This window comes from Pelecanus crispus, chromosome 3 (genome assembly GCF_030463565.1).
Source record: "Pelecanus crispus isolate bPelCri1 chromosome 3, bPelCri1.pri, whole genome shotgun sequence".
In the NCBI taxonomy this organism is placed as follows: domain Eukaryota; kingdom Metazoa; phylum Chordata; class Aves; order Pelecaniformes; family Pelecanidae; genus Pelecanus; species Pelecanus crispus.
The window spans coordinates 19,112,031-19,134,901 of NC_134645.1; the positions used below are offsets into that span (position 1 = coordinate 19,112,031).

The 22,871-nt window shown below is 37.3% G+C and overlaps 1 protein-coding gene across 1 annotated transcript in view; it reads left to right on the forward strand.

The window, feature by feature from the left end:
• The window catches only part of MAP3K21 (mitogen-activated protein kinase kinase kinase 21), a 41,963-nt gene extending 25,836 nt beyond the window's left edge, over positions 1–16,127 (forward strand). The window contains exons 5-11 of the mRNA XM_075707879.1: positions 4,747–4,987; positions 7,271–7,393; positions 10,096–10,212; positions 10,760–10,910; positions 11,978–12,072; positions 13,841–14,626; positions 15,703–16,127. Coding sequence (XP_075563994.1) covers positions 4,747–4,987; positions 7,271–7,393; positions 10,096–10,212; positions 10,760–10,910; positions 11,978–12,072; positions 13,841–14,626; positions 15,703–16,127 — 1,938 coding nt within the window. The remainder of the gene's footprint in view (positions 1–4,746; positions 4,988–7,270; positions 7,394–10,095; positions 10,213–10,759; positions 10,911–11,977; positions 12,073–13,840; positions 14,627–15,702) is intronic.
• The last annotated feature ends 6,744 nt before the right edge of the window (positions 16,128–22,871 follow it).

The window sequence follows — 22,871 nt, forward strand, 5'->3', positions numbered from 1 at the left end:
TTGCTTTTCCCCTTTCTTCCTTAACAAAAACAATAGAGTTCTGTATGCTGAAACTATAGCTAGAGGTATTTCAGTTGAAGTGAAATGTTAAGTTTGACAGGAAGTGTAACATTATTGTAGTAAGTGAGGGTTATCATATGAATGGCTCCTTCAGGAAGTACAGGCAGTTGAAAAAGAAACATATCCACACCTGTTTACCCAAAGAAAACAGGTTGTAGATTTTTAAATGTGGCATGTACATTGTTTTTAAAACGTGTTATTTTTTTCTTGGATGTTTGAATGCATCATGTAACAAACAAACCAGAGTTTGTTTACCCCTTAGCTAGTCTTTATAACCACTGCAAGTTTTCAGCTGCTGCTGAACATTCTCCTCAGCTGTGGGAATGAAAACCTTTTCATCCTGTTATATGACTGTATCACGTGGCTTCTTTTCCAAAAATGGAATAGTACTTTTATCTCTCTTCTTCCTGAACAGACTGATAATATTAATCGCTTTCAGTGTTGCAGTTTTGGAAATCTTCCTGGATATTAATAAGATTGATTAGGTCAAACTTTACTCATGAAATGAGTAAATTGGCAAATCCAGTTTCTCTTGTTTTATTATCCACATTCCTGTCACTGATCTTCTTTCCATATTGTCATATTATGATATATTTGTGCTAAATGAGTGCTCACTGTTAATTCTCTTTGCTCCCTTTTAGTTACTTCAATTATTTTTCAATCATCCTGAGGTTTATATTTTCCTTTAGACAGCTTGATAAAGGGAACAGTTGGAATAGGCCAAGTGTCCTCTTGAGTCCCTGTTAGAAATGCTTCTAGTAGAAACAGATTCCTTCTTTGCAGGTCTTCCTTGCTGTAGAATTATTGCCCAGTATATATTTGTTGTTGTTTTTCATGAAGTGGTAATAGATGAGGAAGAAGAGAATTGAGATGCACTGACTTGTGAAGAAATCTTTATAAAAGACGGAGTCACTTAACTTTAACAAAAGCAAAAACTAAACTCTCGTCGTGCATGTCACTGTCAGTAGCCTTTGTCCCTCACTACTTCTCATCAAGTCACAAATGACTGTCTCTGGACTATTGGCTGGTGATAGGTGTGACATTACAGATCTACTGTAATACCAGCATATGTGATATCAGAATTTATTGATCACCACTAAGATGCGTGTCCAAAGAAGGGCAGCGAAGCTGATGAAGGGTCTAGAGCACAATCCCTGTGAGGAGCAGCTGAAGGAACTGAGGTTGTTCAGCCTGGAGAAAAGGAGGCTGAGGGGAGACCTTATCGCTCTCTACAACTGCCTGAAGGAGGCTGTAGTGAGAGGTGGGTGTTGGTCTCTTCGTCCAAGTAACAAGTGATAGGTCAAGAGGAAATGGCCTCAAGTTGTGCCAGGGGAGGTTTAGGTTGGATATTAGGAAAAATTTCTTGACCAAAAGGGTTGTCAAGCATTGGAACAGGCTGCCCAGGGAAGTGGTTGAGTCACCATCACTGGTGGTATTTAAAAGGCGTGTAGATGTGATGCTTAGGGACATGGTTTAGTGGTGGACTGGGTAGTGTTAGGTTAACGGTTGGACTTGATGATCTTAAAGGTCTTTTCCAACCTAAACAGTTCTGTGATTCTAAGATTGCAGTATCGTCCATAATAATCTTACATGCTTCGTATCTGCCTTTTCTTCCACATCTGCTTTTCCCTCTTCCATTTCAGTTCACAGAGCTGGGTAAGTGGTGCCTGTGTAGTCTCTGCCCTGCCTGCAGTGGGCATACAGGTTGCTAGAGCTGGGCCGTGTGCCTCTGTAGCTGTCAGATCTCTTCCTTTCCAGATAGGTTATAGTTCTCCTACAGAGAGTAGAGACTTTGCTCTTTAGTTGCCGTGGGGTCACCAGCCACTGCATTTACTTGCTGCAACCTGCCATAGGGCATAACTGTCTTTTCTGCCCCTCCAGCAACTGCTCAACCAGCCATTCTCCCCTTTATACTCTGGGAGCCATTGTAACAGGCATTCTCATTCAGTATTTTATTTATTTTTTTTTTTTTTTTATTTTCTGGAGGCATTAGTCCAGTATATGATTTCCTAAACGCTGACTAAATCAAGCTTAGGATTAAGTAAGTCGGCACAGAGCTTTGGGAGAAGAATCATATTTTTGGTGTGAACATGAGTTAAGCTTAATTAGGGAAGGCAAAAGATAAAATGAAATTTACTTCTCATATGCCAAAGTAAATGCATCTCCAAAGGCATCTGCCCTAATTAGGTAAAGCTGTTTAAGAATAAAAGCATGTAAATTTGACTTAGACAAGGTTTTCATATGTGCAGCCTTATTTAAATTGGCACATTATCAGTTTTACTGACAGGTTGTAGGGAGAAAGTAATGTCTATGAAGTATTTATATAATAATAATAAAACAAACAAACAAAAAATCTTCATGGAGTCTCATGCCCTGTAAAAGAGGAACTTCTGTAGCTGGAGGAATTTCCTCAAGGGCTTGATGGTGACGCCCACTCCAAGAGAAGATCACAATCTTCTTTTGACAAATGTTCTTGAGCAACTTAAATATAGAATTCTTTCCTAGCTTCCTTACAATGGGTGTTTTAATTGTAGAGTGGTGTAAAAACATTGCATAACTAATTGCAGCAAGTCTGGTTTTAATTAGTTTATTTGGAAAAGAGTAAATACTTAATCTCTCAGTGAGGAAGCACTTTTTCTAGACTGTCTACCTTTTCAATATGGGCCCTCAATTTTTGCCTGCTTACTGAGCTTTATAGAACCTGGATTTGAGGACAACAAGAGATGGATAATCAACAGTGTCTCCTAATACATCTTTAGTGTAGTATTAATACAGCAGTGCACATCTTTTCTATTTAAACTCTAAAGTACCTTTATTCTAAATATGAATTCATGCAGCTTCTGCTTCCAATCTTTGGTTTAGGTTGTCCAGTTTTGACTGGACAGGATGAGGAGGAAAGTGAGAATTTGCAGCAATCTCTCAATTCAGTGATTAAATATCTTTAAACAAACAAAAACAAAAAAGCCCCCCACAACACAAAACAAAACCCCAGACCTTACTTGCTGGTGTGAAGACAGGCTGCTTTGAATTTCCAAGAGGCAGAATTGCCTTTTGCGAAACTGTATGTTAAGCAGAGTGGATTTAAAAAAAGATTTAAAAAATTGTAAATATTGTGTTGAAACATATTATTTAAAATTAGCAAACCATATGAAATTTGTCAATCATGTCAATTAAATTTGAAAGCAATGATAAGCAGTGTGTGTATGCTATAGCTGTAAAGGAAAAACAAGTATCTTTCTGAGGAACAGATACTTCTCACTGAACGAGTTTGCTTCACTGCTAACCTGTTGTTTGACATCCATAGTCTTTTTGGCAAGAACAGAGAGGGGTGTTTTTTCCCCTCATTTGAAAACATCAAAGTAGTATAGTTCAGAAACTAATTTATTCAAGACAAAGTGGGAGTTAAAAAGAGCAGAAAGTTTCTTTTTTTGCTTTCACCCCATGCGATATGGAATTGTGCTGGCATACAACATTGCCAGATACTGACAAGCAGAAGTAGGCAGTCTGCTGGGGGAGAGGAGGGGAAAGAACCAAACACCACCACAAGTATAAGATTGTACAGTGACAAAATTAATTAATTTAATTAGGAATAAGATTCTTAACTATCCAGCACTTTTAGCATAGCTTACTTTCAAATGCTGGTTTTCTATTTTGAATTGAATTTCAATTTATATCCAGGTAGAATTTACACAATCGTATGTAAAAATGAAAAAATGATGTAGTAAGAAACATACAGTTATCAATCACATCATAGCTTCTCCTTTTCCTGTGGTCTATTAGCAGTACTGACTACAACACTTCTAGGTAAGTCTGTTTCATGTATAATATGCCCCATACTATGAAGGGAGGTCTACTTGAATTTCAGATATGTTTTAACAGATTTTGGAAGCTGAGGATAATTTTAAGATTGGAGGTTTACAGCTGTTTAGCACTGGGGATTCATTTACCCTGAAAAATGAACTAGCGTCCTCACTAAAGCTTTTCCTTCTCTAAAATAAAAAAAGAATAAAGGGAAAAGAACAACTATTCTATGGGATTGATGGTTAGACAGCCTTTGTGGTGTAACTCAATGGTTAGTAGCTGTTTGATGTTACACAGATACCTGCTAGATTTTAATTAAGAAACAGCTGTCTTCTGTCTTATGACTTGGTTTATCCTACTACACTAATCCTCATTTGGTGTAATACTGATTGCTTTTCTAGATAGAAAGGTGCTACTTAATATGTGGCTGAAAAACAGGAAAGGTTAGAAAATTTAAGATAAAGGCATTCATTTGTGTTTTTGTCAGGTCATTGACTTTATGTTAGTGCATAGGAGCTATCTAAGAGCGGCCCTCATGCTTTGAAAGAATTTCTGATGTGAAGTACTTTGAGCACATTTTCTGCTAGGCTGTAAGCCGATAATCTTTGATTGGATGTGTTGTCCCCATTGCCAGTGCTTACCTGAAGTAAAGTGTCTCAAGTTAAATGGTTAAAAGGAAATCTGTATAAAGCTTGATTGTGTCTGGATACAGAATCTTGGCTTATGCAGAATGGAGGAGTGTCAGAAGGTCATATGTGCATGTTACATGTATGTTGTGCATCATGAAAATAGATAAGGAAATAAAACCTACTGTGCACTTTATATATCCTTTAATACAACCTTCACATTATTACTTAGTTTCACTTGTGTGAATCTTGTCTTTAGGAGCTTCGATCACGAGAAGAGGAGTTGACAAGAGCAGCTCTTCAGCAAAAATCTCAAGAAGAATTACTTAAGCGCCGTGAGCAACAGTTAGCAGAACGTGAGATCGATGTACTGGAACGTGAGCTGAATATCATGATATTCCAGTTAAATCAAGAGAAACCCAATGTAAAGAAGAGGAAGGGCAAATTTAAAAGAAGCCGGTTAAAACTTAAAGATGGACACAGAATTAGTTTGCCTTCAGGTTTGCAACTTTTTTAAAGTTCACAATATGTGTTACGATTAAATATGCAGGCTTCAGTTCCATGGTTAATGTTTTCATTATTGGCTACTATTTTAATTCATTGCAAGGTCCTTCTGCCTTAATAGTGCAAAAGGATATAGTCAGAATTGTATGGCCCTTTTTTCTTTTCTCCACATCCCGTCTGTTGTGTGTTGTCATGTCGTGTGTTGTCCGTGTGTCCCCCCGCCCCAAGGAAACAACTTTCACACATGAAGCTCTTGTCTTCAGTTCAGCTGGAAGAATTTTTTACCTGATTCAGGCAGAAGTCCATTGTATCCTGGAGGGAAAGGATACTGGCATGGGAGCCAAATTATTTAAGACTGGTTTGAAGTTCAGATTTTTGCTATCATTCTTTTTGTGTAGATAGAAAAATACCTTTTTATCACATCCCAGAGCGTTCCAATATGATCAAATATTAGTGTTGTTTGCCCTAAACTTGCAAATACATAGTAGAAAACCAGCACTTCGTAAAGGCTGGAGGTACAGGTGTGGTAGGTCCAAATTGCATGCCTATTGCAGTTGCAAAATACAACACAGCAGTTACAATCTTCGGTGCCTTCTTAAAAGAAAACACTGTAATAGCAACAGAAGATATTATTTCAGAATACAAATGTGGTATAATTTGAATGTTAGACCATTTAATTCCACCCAAGAAAGCATTAAAATGCCCCCTTTTCAAAGGAGGTGTGTTTGTAGAGAGTCGGGTTTTTTTAGTGTCAGGGACTAGTTTAGTGGTGCCTTTTTAATGTTGCCACGAGATGGCACTATGGAAACTCAAGGTTACACCAATGGTTGGAAAGCCTTCAAAAGTGGTAGCAGCATCCTGGTGTTGATGGGCTTCCTTTCAGTGGCTTCCAGCTCAAGACTGTCAGTTCATTACTAATGCAGTAAGAACTTAATGCCATGCTAACACAGGTCTACCCAAATCATAGCTGTCTGGTAGTTGGAAAGATACAAGGAGGGGGGTAATATTTAGAGTACTAGTGAAATAAGCTTAATTCTTCCTTATGTTAAAAATAATAATAACAGTAAATAAAATAAAAATCACACTGCAGCCTCCCAGACAAGCATGTTAGATTCGTTTGTGCTGGATCACAAGTTTAAACTAAATATTTCATAGAATCACAGAGCGGTTTGGGTTGGAAGGGAGCTTAAAGATCATCTAGTTCCAGCCCCTCTGCCACGGCCAGGGATACCTTCCACTAGACCAGGTTGCTCAAAGCCCCATCCAACCTGGCCTTGAACACTTCCAGGGATGGGGCATCCACAACTTCTCTGGGCAGCCTGTTCCAGTGCCTCACCACCCTCATAGTGAAGAATTTCTTCCTTATATCTAATCTAAATCTACTCTCTTTCATTTTAAAGCCATTACTCCTTGCCCTATCACTTCATGCCCTTGTAAAAAGTCCCTCTTCAGCTTTCTTTTTGGCCCCCTTCAGGTACTGGAAGGCTGCTATAAGGTCTCCCCAGAGCCTTCTCTTCTGCAGGCTTATTTGGTCCTTTGTTTCCAGTTCTGTTCATTTATCTTGAAAGAGTAATGAAATAAACAGTTTTACTCAGAATGCCGCTTAGCTCTTTGTTGTCAAGAATCATCCAGATGAACTTGTCCTTGAGACAATTCTGTTGTAAGAATAGCATACAATCTAATTGCACTGATGATGGGGATTAGAGAGGGACATATAGTCAAATTTTATTTAATAAAGTTTTTCCTACTTGCCAATACTTGTTCTTTGTTTTACTACATTGCTATAAATATTTGTAATGCTGTAGTTTGGTGTCTTGTTTTTCTGACATGTTGATAGATGTGACTTCTTTGTTCATGCTACTTTTAATGTTGTATATGAATTACATGTTAAAAAAAATAAGGCAAATCTGATTGCCATGAATATTGATTGATTTCAGATGAAATATTGAGATATTTCATTCCCTCTGTGACAACCAACAAGATTGAATAACAACTTGTGATGTGCATGTGTCTCAGTTTGAGTCCACTTGGACCTACCTGCGTTTGTTGGTGTTACTGCAAGCCTATCACATAGTGTCTGTGAAGGTGTGAAATCCTGCCTGTCTGACTTAATATCTAAATTGTTACATTAAGAGTTAGAGTTTGTCAGTGTGTTTAATATGAGCATCTCTTACACTATCAAGACTAATTCATTATATAGCTTTAATTGTTTTAATAAGCACAGCAGTATGATCTGAAGATATTTTTATTTAGAACATTAAAATGGATTTGTTTTACAGATTTCCAGCACAAAATAACAGTGCAGGCATCCCCCAATCTGGATAAGAGGAGGAGTTTAAACAGTAACAGCTCTAGTCCATCAAGTAGCCCCACAATAATTCCTCGTCTTCGAGCTATACAGTGTAAGTCTCCACCATTTCTATTTGTTCAGTTGGTCAATAGAGACTGTTTGTTCCATATACTCACTGAAACACAGGTAGAGGTATCAGATTCCAGACAGATTTCCAGGTCTGTTAACTTGTTCTAACATTACAACTTGTTTTTTAATGGGAGGAATAATCTTGGTAAAATGCTAACTAATTTTCAGTAATTCAAAATGATTGTGAATGCTTTAAATCATATCTTTCCTTAATAACTTCAGGAACTCATTTGCAAACTGACTGGGATAAAACAATGAAGAATCAAAATTTATAATGGCAAAAGGCAAAGCATCACATTTAGAACCCATGTAGGATGGAAAACAAGTTTTTATTAGGTATTGGAGTTGATAAAGGAAATATTGGGTATGGACTATCCAGAAAAAAAGGAGGAGGGGAAAAAAAAAAAAAAAGATTCAGAGAATAAGGGAGTCATGTGAGAGGGAAAGGCTGAAGAATCAGCCAGCAACCCAGCTTGCTTATCTCAAAAGAGAAGCAAGCTTTAAGCAAATACAAAACCAGCAGAAAATAAAGAAGAAAGCTTGCTTTAGGTTTTTTGAAAACAAGAGAAAGAAACAAAAATAAAAATGTGAGTATGCTTGTAGGCCTACGTTATTCCATGTATACTGATGACAGAAGGGAAGGTGTGTTCATGCTCATGTAGTGGAGGTACTGTGAATATGGAAGAAAACTGACAGTATTTATATCTGTATATATATCAGTATTAAATATTATATATTTATATTTAAATTCCCGCATTTATATTTGGGAACAACATATGTAGAGATAGAAAACAATTTCTACAGCATTCACTGCTTGCATTTGTACTGTCTGATGTATCGTGCAAAGCAGGTTGTTCGGTTGTCCATATTTAAAATGGAATGCGATGTGAGATGAAAAAGCCTCAAGTTTCTCTCTCCTTATGAAATCAGTGGAACCTGTTCCAGCTGATTGCTTATGGATGGTGACTGTCTTCCCTTACAAGGGTGGTCACCTCTGAAGGAAATGACTTCAGAATCTGGCTTTAACAGATGTAAATAAGGAGGAGGGGAAATCAAAATGCATGGGTGTTTTTTTTTCTGCATACTGTTCTGTAGCTAGGGGGGGTTGTTTGTTTAGTTTTTTTTAAACAAACCTGAAACTTTGTTTAAAGTTTGGGTAGAAACCAGATCTCTCATCTTCTTTGATATACCTGTTCCTTCTGAAATCCTTTTCATTATTAATGTCTAAGGGAGAAGTGTCTTTTCTGGCAGTAACTTTATTATTTGTTTGAACTGTAACTGATACAGTTCCCTAGGTGAAGACCATTACTACCCATATGTTGTGGATAAAGGAGAGAGGTGGGCAAACCCTGTCTTACTTTTCTTAATGAAAATTTGAGATGGAAGGAAAACTGTGTAAAGTCTTTTTCAGAAGTTAGCTGACACAGTATCTGTGTTGATAATGGTTTCCCAACCCACCATGTGGTGGGTTTTTTTGGTTGGTTATTTTTTTACTGCAGAAAGGTAAGAAAGGTTTTTCGTAGTAAGATGTCATAATTACATATGAACAAGACTGTCTTATTTTATCTTTGATTCTCCTTGCTCTGTATAGAAATACTTGGAAATTAAGCAAGTATCAGGTATGGGCATGATTCTGAAAACTTGAGGGTTGGTTTGGTTTTTTTTTAAATGCATAGCCTTATGTAAGCTATAGCAGTGCCACTCCTTGCATGTGTGCTAAGTGCCACTGGGGATTTTTCTTTTTTTTATTTGAGCAGGCATTTGTATTTGTAGGACTAGAACGTACAGGACAACATAAAGGCTCTCCTTTTAAAGAAGTACTCTTCTGTTTCTGAGTTTGGATCCCTAGGCTTTACCTAAAAGCTTATCAGATCTCTCAGGAGTATCTAGCTGAAACAATTCAGCTTCCACACCCATCTGCACCTGTGCAAAATAAATTCTCTTTCCCACAATAATGTTTTATCTTGATTTAACTTCAAAGTGTCTTTGTTTCAAGAAGACTTGCTCAAATACAGGTGATTTGAACAGGCGTATCTAACAATTGCTTACTTGATTGCTTCACTTTGTCATGAGCAAGACTAGCTTCCAATCTAAAAGTTTTTTAAGTTAAAATAAAAATCTAGTTAATTGTAAATCTTGCTATTAAAACAAATTGAGCTGATTTTGAAAGGTGTTTTAAGGGGAGGAGGAAAACCAGTAAGATATGTATTCCATAGGTCCTGGAATGTGGTTGAAAATGGGAGTATAAAGAAGGCAAATAGTGCCGTACTACAGGGGAGGCCATGCTGGTGGGAAGGTGTAAGGTGAGGCAGGAGGAGAGTGCTGTGCTGTGCAGTGCAGAAGGGGCAGAACCACGGGCATGTAAATGCCACCTCATTTATCATGCTGTTATAACTGGCTAAGTTGTTTTTCTCTTAGGTCTCTCCATCATAGCTGTAAGCATGCTAAGTTGATAGCAAGTTACTTTTCCAGCTAGTTGGTCATATACAAAAATCTACTTGCCTAGGTCTGGTCCTAGAAAGAGGACTGTTTAAACCCTATGGTAAAAACCTTCTATCAGAAGATGTTTAGTGCCTTTATAGATCCAGGCTTTATGACCCAGAGATAAAAATATAAGGGGAGCAGTTCTGTTTCTGAAATCAGCTTGACTAAGATCTCTACTACATTCTCTTAATTTTTCCTCAGTGATTCCCAAAACAGATACACACGCAACTAATGGCCGAAGAAACAGTGTATATGTGTACCAGCAAGATGTAGATATCACAAGTGAATATGAACTTCCCAGTGAGGTTATGAAAAAAGGCAAGATTTCGTTATGCTTCAAAGGTGCTGGTTCTGTTTAATTTAACAGTTGAGACAGTGACAGACTAAGCATTTAATGAAGGTTAGATACTTTAAAAGTATAATTCGTTTTGGTGTAGTGAGAAAGAAAACGTTAATCATTGTCACAATTGGAATATTCTGTTTCATTTGATACTGATTGTTCCACAGCATGTATTTTTTTCATTGGAATTTAAGTGCTCAGTCTAACTCACTCGTCTGAATTACCTAAATATAAGGTCCTCAGTTAAAGGAAGCATGGAAAATATGGTTGTTTTGCTACTTTATCTTTAATTTGGGTCTTTGTCAGCTCACAAATTATTTTTCTTGCTTGCTCATCTTTTTGGATCAGGGCAGTTTACGTGGTGGTTTTTGTAAAAGAAAAAAATTCCAAATTTTGTCTACTCTTTTTGTGTTACTGTGTCAAAATGGTTTTGCAGTGGAGAAAATTCTCTCAAAATATTTTGGGTTTGGAAATACTATTTATGTGTGGGGTTTTTTTGTTTGTGTTTTTAAATCCAATCTCTAGTAACTTCAGATGAAAGCAACAGAACTTGGGGACGGAGCACAACCTATCACCAAGAAGAGTTTGAAGATGTGAAGAGGAGTTTTAAAAAGAGAGGTTGTACATGGGGACCAAGTTCAGTTCAAACAAAGGATCGTGCAGATTGTAAGGACAAGTATGTCTACTACATTTTGTTTGATAATACTAAGCGTTCTTGGTAACTGAATCACTAACATGGGTAGTGAGTGAGAAGTTCTGCAGTCTCTAGTTACAGCTAAAACCCAGTCCTACCTTTTAATTAATTTAGGAATTACATTAATAATTAATAGCTCCCCCACATAGACTTGAGGATGAAACACTTACTTATCTTAAGGTTTTAGTGGCTTTTATGTATCACTCTTTAGCTCTGTTTTTTGAGACTTGGAACATACTGGGATGCTGAACTACTAATGCATACCAGACATTTATGGTCTGTCTGTCTGTCTTGCCTTTCTTCAGACTGACTTGAGGAACTGCAAGATGGCCCCCAGTGGGCACTTCCAGTACGATTAAGACTGACTTTGCATACATGAAGCACAGTTCACAACAACATCATCATTTACGCTGACAAACACAGGGTGAAAGGGTTCTGAAAATCAATTGGATACCTTCACTTTCAGATTATTTTTTCTGATTGCTCAAAACTGGAGGTTAGCAGTTTTTCTGAAGCAAGAGATCCTTTTCCTTGTCTTTCCTAGTATATATAATTATTTATAGAGCCTTGTTTTTTTTTTTTTTTTTTAATCCTTGGTAGAGACATCCACTCATTTACCTATGGCAGTAGTTGGTTCCAGACCATGTGTTGAATATGGCTTTGTGATATTTTTGTTTATTTTAAAGTCACTATGTTTAATAAATTTCTGATATGCACGTAATTTCTTTGACATGGTGAAACTGTTGTCCAGGTTTTCACCAACTTTTGTTCTTCAATAGATAGTCAAGGCCCATTTTTCATTCACATTTTAGGCCTGAAATTTTAATCTTATAAGGATTACCTGATATAAAGCATGTATCAATTTATAATCGTATAAACTCTGTGCTATTATGTAGAATTATTTTTTTTACCTTTGGAAAGCTTTACTGTTTTCAAGTTATGTACTACATGTTTATAATTTAAAAAGAAAGATGTTCTAGTAATTTTCTGTCAAAGCATATATAAGCATGGTATCCTCTGTAATATCAAAATAACTATTGTTATTTCAGAGTTAGACCCCTTTCAGATGGCAGCAACCCTTGGTCAACCCTTTTAATGAAAAATCAGAAGGGTGTTCCCTTAGCTTCACTATTTGTGGACCAAGGTAAGAGCTATTTTTGAAAAAGTGAAAGTTGCCATGTAATGGCATTAAGTCTACCTCCAGTATTATAAATTGTATTGCTTGAATTCCTCAAGGATTATGCAGATTATTAGAAGAGTAGTCATGCTGCAGATCATTTTCCTGTGCAAAAAACCTATCTATAAAAAAAATGCAAGTGTTAACATCTTTACATTTCCAGCATTAGCAGCTAAGAAATATACATGGTGTGTAAGCAGTACCACATAGAGATTTTTTCCATGTTTTTGAGTTGCAGGCTGGTCTGTATATGAAGTCTGCAGTCACTGCTTTTTAGCTTCTTTTAAAAAAAAAAAATCTAAATCAGTAATTGTCTTGACATTTAAATGATTGTTAATGACTTTTATTGTTAGTGGGCTCTGCATAGTTGTTTAAAAAAAATGCATAGTTGTTTAAAAACCTGTAAGCCCCAATGTATTCCTAGATATTAATTTCCTGGTTTTTAAATGAGACTTATTCTCTACATTTTCAAGAAGAAATATGTAGATTTCAAATCTTAAAGTTGTTTAGACAACATTTTGGGATTTGCAGGTAAATCACAAGGAAAAACATACTTAATCATCTTAGGATCAGGAACATAAGAGCTCTGTGTTGCTTTTTATGTCCATTACCATAATGTGCTGTGGGTATATAATATTCATAATCATTTTCAAATTTGCACACCCTTTCTATACTACGGATTCTCTTATCTGAGAAAATTAAGTTACCAGTGTCAGGAAAAAAACTATGCTATAAGTTGGTGTCCGTACCAGTGGCTAGATTTATGCCAGCTGGAAGAGGAAATGGTAAGCTGCTTGGACACTACTTCCCCTGCCCAGGAAAATGGCATTTTCATCTTCATATATACTGGTAGGGGTATAACTCAGGGCTTCAGAAATAGTAATTTTATAGATCTATTTGCTTACTACTAAACCCCTACATACAGAGAAGATTATACAAGTTTACATATTTGCATTTCAAATATTTCTGTTTATTCTGTAGCATTCAGTAGCTTATAGTAGAATAATATATGTAAGTCAAATTATATTTTGTCATTTTATTTGTCATTAGGTGTGAGATATCAAATTTACTTTTTACTCCAGACCACCATGGCCTAATGAATTAATTGGAAAAAATTCTGGTAACTCGTTGGATTTTGGAACACAGCTTAATTGAAAGTGTTTTAAAGAATGTGTTCCAGATCTTACGTGGCAGTTTGTGTATAGTAAATTACTTCACTGTAATCTATACATAGAAATATTTTCCATGTTATTTGAAAAGCCTACCAAAGTATTGCAAATCCTCAGATATCACAGAAAATGCAAGGACAATATCTGCTCTTCAACTGTGTTGAGTGCATAAGGTTAGGAGATACATTATGCCTCTCTTAAAATAAAGGTAAGTCAGGTGTGGAAAACATAATATGTTTACAGTTAACTTATATACTCAGGAAGGTTGATCTGTAAGTTGCTTCTAATAGAGTTTGCTTTGGAGTTGCTAAAAAGATGAAATTGTAGCAAAATGATACTTCTGCTATTTAAAGACTATCAAGAGAACATGAAGAGGTTTAGGCTTAGGATGTGTTTCTGCATCTTAGAATGTGAGTCTGAGCTTCTGACCACATCTAAAGGGGGTGTACAGTATACCTCAAGATTGATACTTATGCAAGTGAAAGGAAATAATGTTGTACATACGCAGACATGCAATAGCAAAATAGCTGAATTGCAATCTTAAAGTATACTGTAATGTTTTATAGGTGTTTGTACTGATAAGAAACTTCTCCCTGAAGGTTTGGACGGTAAAAGACCAAAGCCAATTAAGTTGCCAAATCAGGCCTATATTAATCTACCTCTTTGGAAAGATGATCAGGGAGAGAATACAGGAGAACATGAGAGCTTTGAAGAAGGAACTTCTGCTAGTTCTACAAATAGTACTCCTCAAATGACACCCACAAACAGTCTGAGTAGGACACTGCAGAAAAAGAAGACTGATTCAGTGCTGTATGGGTGTGCTGTCCTCCTTGCATCTGTTGCCCTGGGCTTAGATATCAGAGAGCTGAACAAATCACAGGGTCCAGATGAACTCTTGCCTAAAGATGAGAAGAAGAAGCGTGATGGAATATTTCAGCGTGCTTCAAAGTTTCGCAGGAGTGCCAGCCCTACAAGACTGCAGTCCAAGAAAGAGGAAACAAGTATTCCATCCCTAAATCCAGCTGCGAATACTGTGAATCTTCTCTCTATGCCCTCCCTTTCCACAAAATGCCTACTTCAATCTGACAGTGAAGATGCATTTGTAAGCACTGTGCTTGGTGATTGTGGTCCATGTAGATCCACTGATGACTTTTCATCTGAAACTTCTGAAAGTAAGAGAGAACAGAGGATACAGCTGGCTCCTAACACAGTTTCTACACGATTAAAAAATCAGCCTTTTAATCTTTGTCTGAAACAAGAATCTCAAAATGTGCCAAATGATTCCTTGACAAAGTTAAGTGTGTTGGGTCACAGGCGAACCTTATCAGATGGGAACAATTTTCAGACTACAGGTGGGTAATTAACTGAAAATGTAGGGGATTTTTAAGTATAGAAACAGAAAATGTAGGGAAACTAACCATTCACTAATGAGTCGCTAAGGTTTTTGTAACACTGAGATGTGTTAGCTGAGCCACCATAACTGTATGTGGGTAAGCCCTCTGTGTCTGAACCCTGAATAAACTACCTGCACTTGGAATAGGATCCTGTTAGGAGTGTGGATATGGTGATTTAAGGGGAAGAGATGGTTCATTTTAAGGCAATATCTGTTTTTCTCACCTATTATAAAAATAGGTTTCCCTGGTCTTTTCATGTCGGCAAGAACCTGCTTTAGGTGAAATGTACCATATTAGCATTATGGCTGAAATTAACTGAGCCTGTGTCAGGTGCTTGCATTATGTGGTTGTAGACTAACTGAGACTGAGAGTACAGTTCTTTAATGTAGTTTCACAGTCTGCATAAGTGAGTGATAGAGCATCATTTTAGTACTGCACGTTTACTAACTTCAAGAAAAACAAGTTTGATAAGTTTTGATTTGCTTGCTTGACCTAGAAGTTATGTCACATGTTGCACAAATCCATAAGTTAAGCTGCTGATAAAAATTTAAGCTGAAAAAAAGGTCTTTAAATCTGGTTTCCATGTAAATGGATAAGTTCATGATTAATGAGTTTTTGAAAAGAAGTTCTAAATTGCAGTACTGTGTTCTATGGTGGCTTAAATGTAATATTCTTCATGGTACTCTATGCATACATAATTACTCATAATAACTGGACAAATTTGTGGGTCTCTCTTCCCATATTAATATTCCTCCAGTTACTGGGTGGTTAATGCTTTCTTTATATATCTCTTTTGTAGCAATAAAAAATAAGTTGTTATGGCCTCTAGCAGAGGGTATAGATGCAAAAATGTTATTTGAGCACTGCTGGTCCTCTCTTAGGAGATTCCCACAAATGTACAAGCCTCTTAATTTTTCTGGTGGAAAAAAAATAACACTAGTGTTTATGGCAACCCAATTTTACAAATGGCAAAGAAATCAAGAAGTCACATGGTTTAAATTGTCTTTTTTTGTTTGGCCTTTCCTTTTCCCTAGCTAATGGATTTGCTACAACCAATGATGTCTCCACGTCACCAGTTCTATCAGTTACTGGAACTCTGCACTCTCTGCCTGCTCAACAAAGAAGCAATCACAGCGGTGTTTCAACTGAAAAGCGAGGCGCTGTCAATATTATATCAAGGCCTCGACCTTCTTCTTTAAGAAGTAAAATTGATGCATGGCAGATTATTCCACGTATTATTAAACCAAACTCTAAAGACTCTGAATATTTAGAGGGCAATGTAAATCCAGATGTTAACTTCTTGCCAGATACGGAGGAAAGAACTAACTGCCACATGCCCTCATTACTTGATATTGATGTGGAAGGTCAAAACAGAGACTGTACTGTGCCTTTATGTAGAATGAAGAGCAAAACTTGTCGGCCATCTATATATGAACTGGAGAGAGAGTTTCTGTCGTGAGTGCCTTTTGTTTTAAAAATGTTTGCTTTTTAAAGGGGAACAAATATAAAATTTTTGTCCATCTAATGCTTTGTGCTGCTGTTTTCTGATGTACTGTGACAATAGTACCAAAATTATTAAAATGGGCAGCTAATAAAGAAAGTGGAGTAGATGCCTTTTTCAAATGTTCCTTGGAATCTCAGCTAATAACTCTAAAAGCACAAATAGTGTTCTAGGTAAACTTTATATTTTGAATGACTAAAATAACATGCCCACCTCCCTCTGCAGTGCCACAGAAGTTTTCTTTAGGTTTGGGGGGGGGGGTGTTGCTAGAAATTTAACTTTTGCACATTGAAAAAAACAACTGACATACAGTAAAGTTTGTATTCCATCAAGATGATTTTTGCCTGAGAAGTGGTTGTCTGCAGCTTGCCTCTGTGGCCTGTAGAATTAGGGAGGGGGGACAAGGGGTTTAAGGTGCTGGTGCAGGAGGCTCTGTTCACTCCTCATTAAGTAGCTGGTTTCTTTTTGGCATTTGATACTGAAACTGGTTAAGTGCCAGCAGCTGAACTTGCAGTCTTTGCCCTTGGTTTTGTGAGAACTTTCACTGTGTGCTTTAGTTTCTCCAGAAAGTTACACTGCTTGTATAAACACTTAGGTTTCAGCCACTGTATCGATTTGAGAGGGTAAACTTTAGTATTGCAATTGGATTAAAGGTATTTGACGTACTTTAAATGTGAAGCAACATTCCTTGTAGGTAAGGATACACTGGAACGTAAATATTTGTACTCTTAATCGTTTGAAGACTACAGTGTTTGCACTGGAAACAATATTCTTGGTTTGGGATTTTTTGTTTGTGGTGGAGGGCTTTGCCCCCCTTCTTGTTTTTGAAACTCTGCTGCACCTTGTGTTGAGGAAAGATGATAGGTTTTAAGGATGATTGGTTTGGGTTTTAAGTGAGCCAACAGTGTGTTTTACTGCACTTGAATTTTAAAATTGCAATAATTTAATATTAAAACTTTCAGTATACTCTCTGCAGCTTTTCTTCCTAAAGTTACTACTGAGTGCCCAGGTATTCGTATTTAGGAATTAAAGGACAGAAACAGATATGCTTGACCGGTTTTCAGTGATGGAAAGGTTTCAGAAAATTCCAAGTAGTTAATTGTGGGGGGAGGAACATTTAACCTTGATAACACTGATAGTTTAATTTTTTACAGTATCACTAAGTGATTAAATAAAACCAAATGTACAGTATACCTTCCCTGATGAAAGTATTTCTAGAATTAAAGGAATATCCCTCATATTCCCGTATTTGAAGTCCTAATTTTGCATATCATTTGACATTTAAATAGTCTTCATAAATAAAATTAGATAGTGTTAGAATAAAACTACTGTGTTCCCATCAGAACACTGTTTTCTTGAGACCTTTGTTTTAAATGTTTTCTTCTCCTTTGCTCTGGGGTCTGAGAGTTCAGTTGTTCAATAGAATACACAATTGCTTAAAGCTTCAAAACCAAGGGATTAAAAAAGAAAGTTTCTGTTCTAAGACTGGTATGCAGTACAGCGGCTACCTTGAGGATGACAGATACAGATGACATACAAAACCATGACATCTTAATCACACAGAACAGAACGCAGAAAATGCAACTTCCCAGCTCTCAAAGTGAAAATAGAAAAGGATTTCCTTAAAGTATTAGTTTGCCAAAAGTAAAGACATAACCACTAGTTGTCTGTAAAACTAAATGCCTGCATAGCAGATTATTAAGTTATTACATTTTGTTCAAACCTGTTTCTATTTCAGTATTCTTAGGTCTTTGTCAACATGATTCAAGTTGCCTGCTGTTCTTTGTCTTTTCTTTAAACTTTAGTTTCATCAGAACACTTTAATAATGAAGTCTATTCCAGTTTTAATACGAAATGTTTTAATACAAAATGTTTTCATAAAATAAAGTCAATTAGGTATTGCACATGGATCAAATTTTAAGTATAGATTGATAGCAGATTTATCTTCAAGGCTTAATTAGAATTTTGGAGCGTTATGTATATTTCAACTCTTTCTTGATCAATTATTCCTATGTAATACTGAGAGTAAAAGAGTTGATTGTATTACATGTTTCTGAAGAAAGTATCTCTGGCTTTCTACAGGAAATCTCAGGTGCTGAAGTATTTTGATTTGTAAACTTCTGTTAAGTTCTGTTCTGTACTTTTGAGGTTTATATAATTTTAAATGTTTAATTTTGCACCCCATGTTTTGTAATCAATACTACCAGTATAAAAAGCCCTTTGTGAGCTATATTGTTTTCACTTAGTGGCTTATCTCTCTTGTAATTAAACAAAGATTTCTATTCCTGTTCAGTGGATAATTTCCCATAAGAGTGGGACATATGATATGACCAGCCCAGTGTGTTGTAACTAATTTAGAAGTTTGTATTCCACCTCTTACTCTGAGACAGTTTAGGTAAGCCATCTCAAATATTTCTCTTATGTGATGCAGGTTTTTTAAGCTACAGTCTATAGTGCTTTATAATTGTTTTTTCTAGTTTAAAATTATAGGGCAGTCTTCACTGAAATTAAAAAAAAAAGAAAAAATTATTGCAATCATGCTTTCACAGTCTGTATTTCACTTGTCACCAGAAAACCGTTCTATAAAAGTATGGTAATCTGGTATGCATTCAGTGATCTGTCTTGGTTAAAAGTATATTTATTTCAATGTAGGTTAATAGCCTGACCAAATAATAAATTATGCTGATTGTTTTAGCACAAAACTGAAGGTGCTTACACTACAAAGATTAAGATAAACACTTGACATGCTGTTTTACAAAACCTGCTGATTTAAATGTTTTTATTTAAAAAATAAATGTTTTGTAGCTACTGTATTGCAAAGTGACCTGAATTTTCTTGAAAAATATATTTTAATGCTTTCTTAACATGTACAAAGGAGTTCTCTGGTGAATAACCAGGAACTATAGACTATGGCCAGCCTGTTCTTGGAACATTAGAATGTAATTGTTACTTTAGGATTAATTATCCAGTACAGTAACGTGAACGCTCCTATAATTTCTTGCAATTGATGTGGGCAGAAACATATGGCATAAGCTTGTTCTTTCTTTCATGTAACTATAATATGTCTTTTGATGCTTTTACAATGTTGTCTGGGTATCTTAGGGGAGGTAGAGCAGTGGATATAAATAAATTTTGCGTCTGATTCAGCATCAAGAATACAGGTAAGGAATAACATATTCCTGTTGGGGGGCTTGGAGGCGAGGAGGGTTTGCTGGTTTTTTGGTCTTGGGGGGGTTTGGTACTTTGGGATTTTTGTTTGGTTGGGGTTTTTTTAGGCAAATGAAGCCAGTATTTTCCTTGTAATATTTTCTAATGTTTTCTTTTGTGAACTTGCCTCTTCTCTTCCCCCATCATGCCATGGGCATATTAGCCCATCTTTCAGTAAGGAGAAGAGGAAGTGTCCATTTGCACAGTGACAACAGGCAAGATACAGCGAAGTCTCTAGCAGTGCAGTGAAATTAAAAGCTGTAAGCCCAATCTTATAAAGGCATGCCTGCATAGAGCTTTCAGTGAGGCTGACTAGATAACAAATATTTACATGGCCTGTGAGCATCAGCATTGAGCCTGGATTATAAGCCAAGCTGCACAGGCAGTTTATTTTATACACAACATTATAATGGTAATATTAAGATCTGCATACAAGTGTGTGGTAATGGAAAAGATCCCAATTTCACTAGTCACTTCCCTCTTTAATGTAACTAGTCAGACCACTACAGTGCAAGCATTATGAGGAGCTGATGAGACTCTTATATAGTACATTTTTTGATGTAAGTTGAGAGTGCTTAAGTTTAGGTATTCTAAATTAAGGCCAGAGTCCTTGCAAGTGTGTAATGGATTTCTCCCTGAACTTAAGTGAAAATGAGCAAACCAAATATGTGTTAGTCATCTCAATACTGTTAGAAATCCAGTATCCTTGATGATCTAGTTAGTTTGATAAAATAGCTTTTTTAAACAAAATAAATGCTTTTTGTCCTAATAGGCTGGAGAGTAGATCCACAGAGCTACACAAGTAGTATAGATTTGCTTTTCTATTTCACAGAATCACAGGATCATTTAGGTTGGAAGAGACCTCTGGAGACTAAACAGTCCAACCCCTTCTGCTAGAGCAGGTTGCCCAAGACCATGTCCAGTTGAGTTTTGAGTATCTCCACAGATGGAGACTCCACAGCTTCTCTGGACAATCTGTTCCAGTGTTTGACCACCTTCACAACAGAAACATTTTCGCATGTTCAGATCGAACTTCCTGTACTTTTTGTGCCTATTGCCTCTTGTCCTGTCACTGGACACTGCTGAGAAGAGTGGCTTCCTCTTCATTCCCCCTTACCAGATAGTTATAAGCAATTATAAGATCCTCCTGGGGCCTTTGCTCTCTGGGCTAAAGAGTCCCAGCTCTCTCAGCCTTTCCACATATGAAAGGTGCTCCAGTCCTTTAATTGTGGCCCTGCACTGGATTTGTTCTAGTAAATCCATATCTTTCTTGTACTGGGGAGCCTGGAACTGTACTCGGCACTCCAGGCGTGGCCTCACCAGTGCTGAGTAGTGGAGAATGATAACCTCCCTCAGCCTGCTGGCAACACTCCTAATGCAGAATACCATTGGCCACCTTTGCTGTAAGGACACATTGCTAGCTTATATTCAGCTTGCTGTCCGGCAGGATCCTCGGGTCCTTTTCTGCAAAGCTGCTTCCCAGATGGTTGGCCCCCAGTGTGTACTGGTGCATGGGGTTGCTCCTCCCCAAATGCATTTCCACTTTGTGAGACTCCTTTAAGCCCAATTTTCCAGCCTGTCCAGGTCTCTCTGAACAGCAGTACAACTATTTGGTGCATCAGCCACTCCTCACAGTTTTATATCATCTGCAAACTTGCTGAGGATGCACCCTGTCCCAACATCCAGGTTGTTAATGGAGATGTTAAACAGTATCGGCCCTAGTATCAACCCCTGGGGTACTCCACTGGTGACCTAGTGAAACTTAAGCAAGTTGTAGTTAATATCATCTCATATTTTATTCATGTCAGGTAAAATATTTTTCCTAAGTGATTTAGGTAATTGCTGTTCTTCAATTACTTTCAAGGCTTTTTTCCTCATTTCAAAAATAAAGGCATAATGACCATTCTCACCTCTAGGCTTTAGTGAATTGCTTCCAGTAGTTGAGATTGGCATCACGATGGCCAAGTTCAGTGCTTCTTAATGTAACAGCTTTTATCTGTTCAAAATTTTTACAGTTCACTTTAAAAGCAGAGTCACCAATTCAGCCTGAGTGACTGAACTAGTCAAACTTCAGTCAAATGTCAAATTTGGTGTTACTCCTTTGAGTGATCGTTAATATGGAGACTCGTGCTCTGCAACACTGCTAAATAGACTTTTTAAAGCCATTTGCATTATATTTGAGAACATCGGTCTTCCCTTCCACCGCATCAAAGTGTGCAGGTACAGGGTCTGACAACTTGAATCTCTTGTGGCTGCTGAAGACATTCTTGAATACTCTGGTGTCCAAAGGGGAGACTGAGAGGGCACAACAATGAACTCGGCAGAAAGCTGTTAACACATCTCCAAAGTAAGGTGCCCAATGCAGCCGTGCCTACTGTAGCTGCTGAGTTCTTCACATGCCAGAGGATTAACATAAGCGCTATGTTGTCCTTTCTCCCTGCCAAGAGTTCAGATATACCTAGCTAAGATCGTTGATGTAGCAGTAGTCACTATGAATAGTCTAGTCATCCGAGGGCTTGCCAGTTGCTACAAAAGCAGGTGGGAGTCTGCATATTTGGGGCCCAGGAGAAAACAGAAAGAATAGGACTATTCATTCCCCTCACTGTTTTGCAAATCACTTGAATAATTGAAAAGTTTCTAAACTCTCTTTTATGGCAGGCAGGATTAGGCAATAAGATTTTACAAAGCCTTTTTACTCTCTGCTACCTTCCAGACTGATGTTTGTTCCTTGTGTTAGGTGCCACTTTTTCTGCCTGATAAATGTTATCAGCAGTCAGAGGGGTGCGAGATTTTTTTCTGTGCCTGATGGAGAGAGGTAGTTGTGCTAGGAGGCAGACAGATCAAACATCAGGTGTATCTACCAGTAGTCTAGGTAAGTCAAAGATGTATACGAGACAGATATTGTCCAGCAATTCAAGCTATTTTGAGTGCATGGTTCCTGAGAGGAGAGTGCTGGATAATCTCTGCAGGCTGTTTTCAGGGGTGGGGTATTCACCCAAGGGGAAGGCACTTCTGCTCCAGAAGTGGCCTGCATGTGGGCAGGTGTCTTCTTGACTCCGTTGTTAGGGAAATGAGTATGCATCTCCTTCAATGCACATTCCACCCAAAATGTTTAAGGCAGAAGTGGTAATGGCGAGTTTATCAGTCATTGTAGTTCTCATCAAAATACTTACTTTTCTCACTGTAGAACCCCTGAAATTATTAATGTTGGTGGCTCCGCTCTTGATAGCAGAAGTTTTCATCACCAAGGCCCTGATTCCTTCTTGTTTGTGATGCAGCTATTTGATGGCTGGCTTTGGGGCTAGGATAGAAACACCCTAGTTTACCAACAAGAAATACTTGTTAGATGTTTGTGGGCAAGGGAATACCCTTGTCTTATTTTTCATTGTACCTTTGCTAATTTAGACCCACTGAAACCATATCTTTTAGGTGCTTTTTCAGGTTTGTTTTTTGTTTTTTTTTTACCATGGTTGCTTTTTCTCTGGTTAAGCAAAT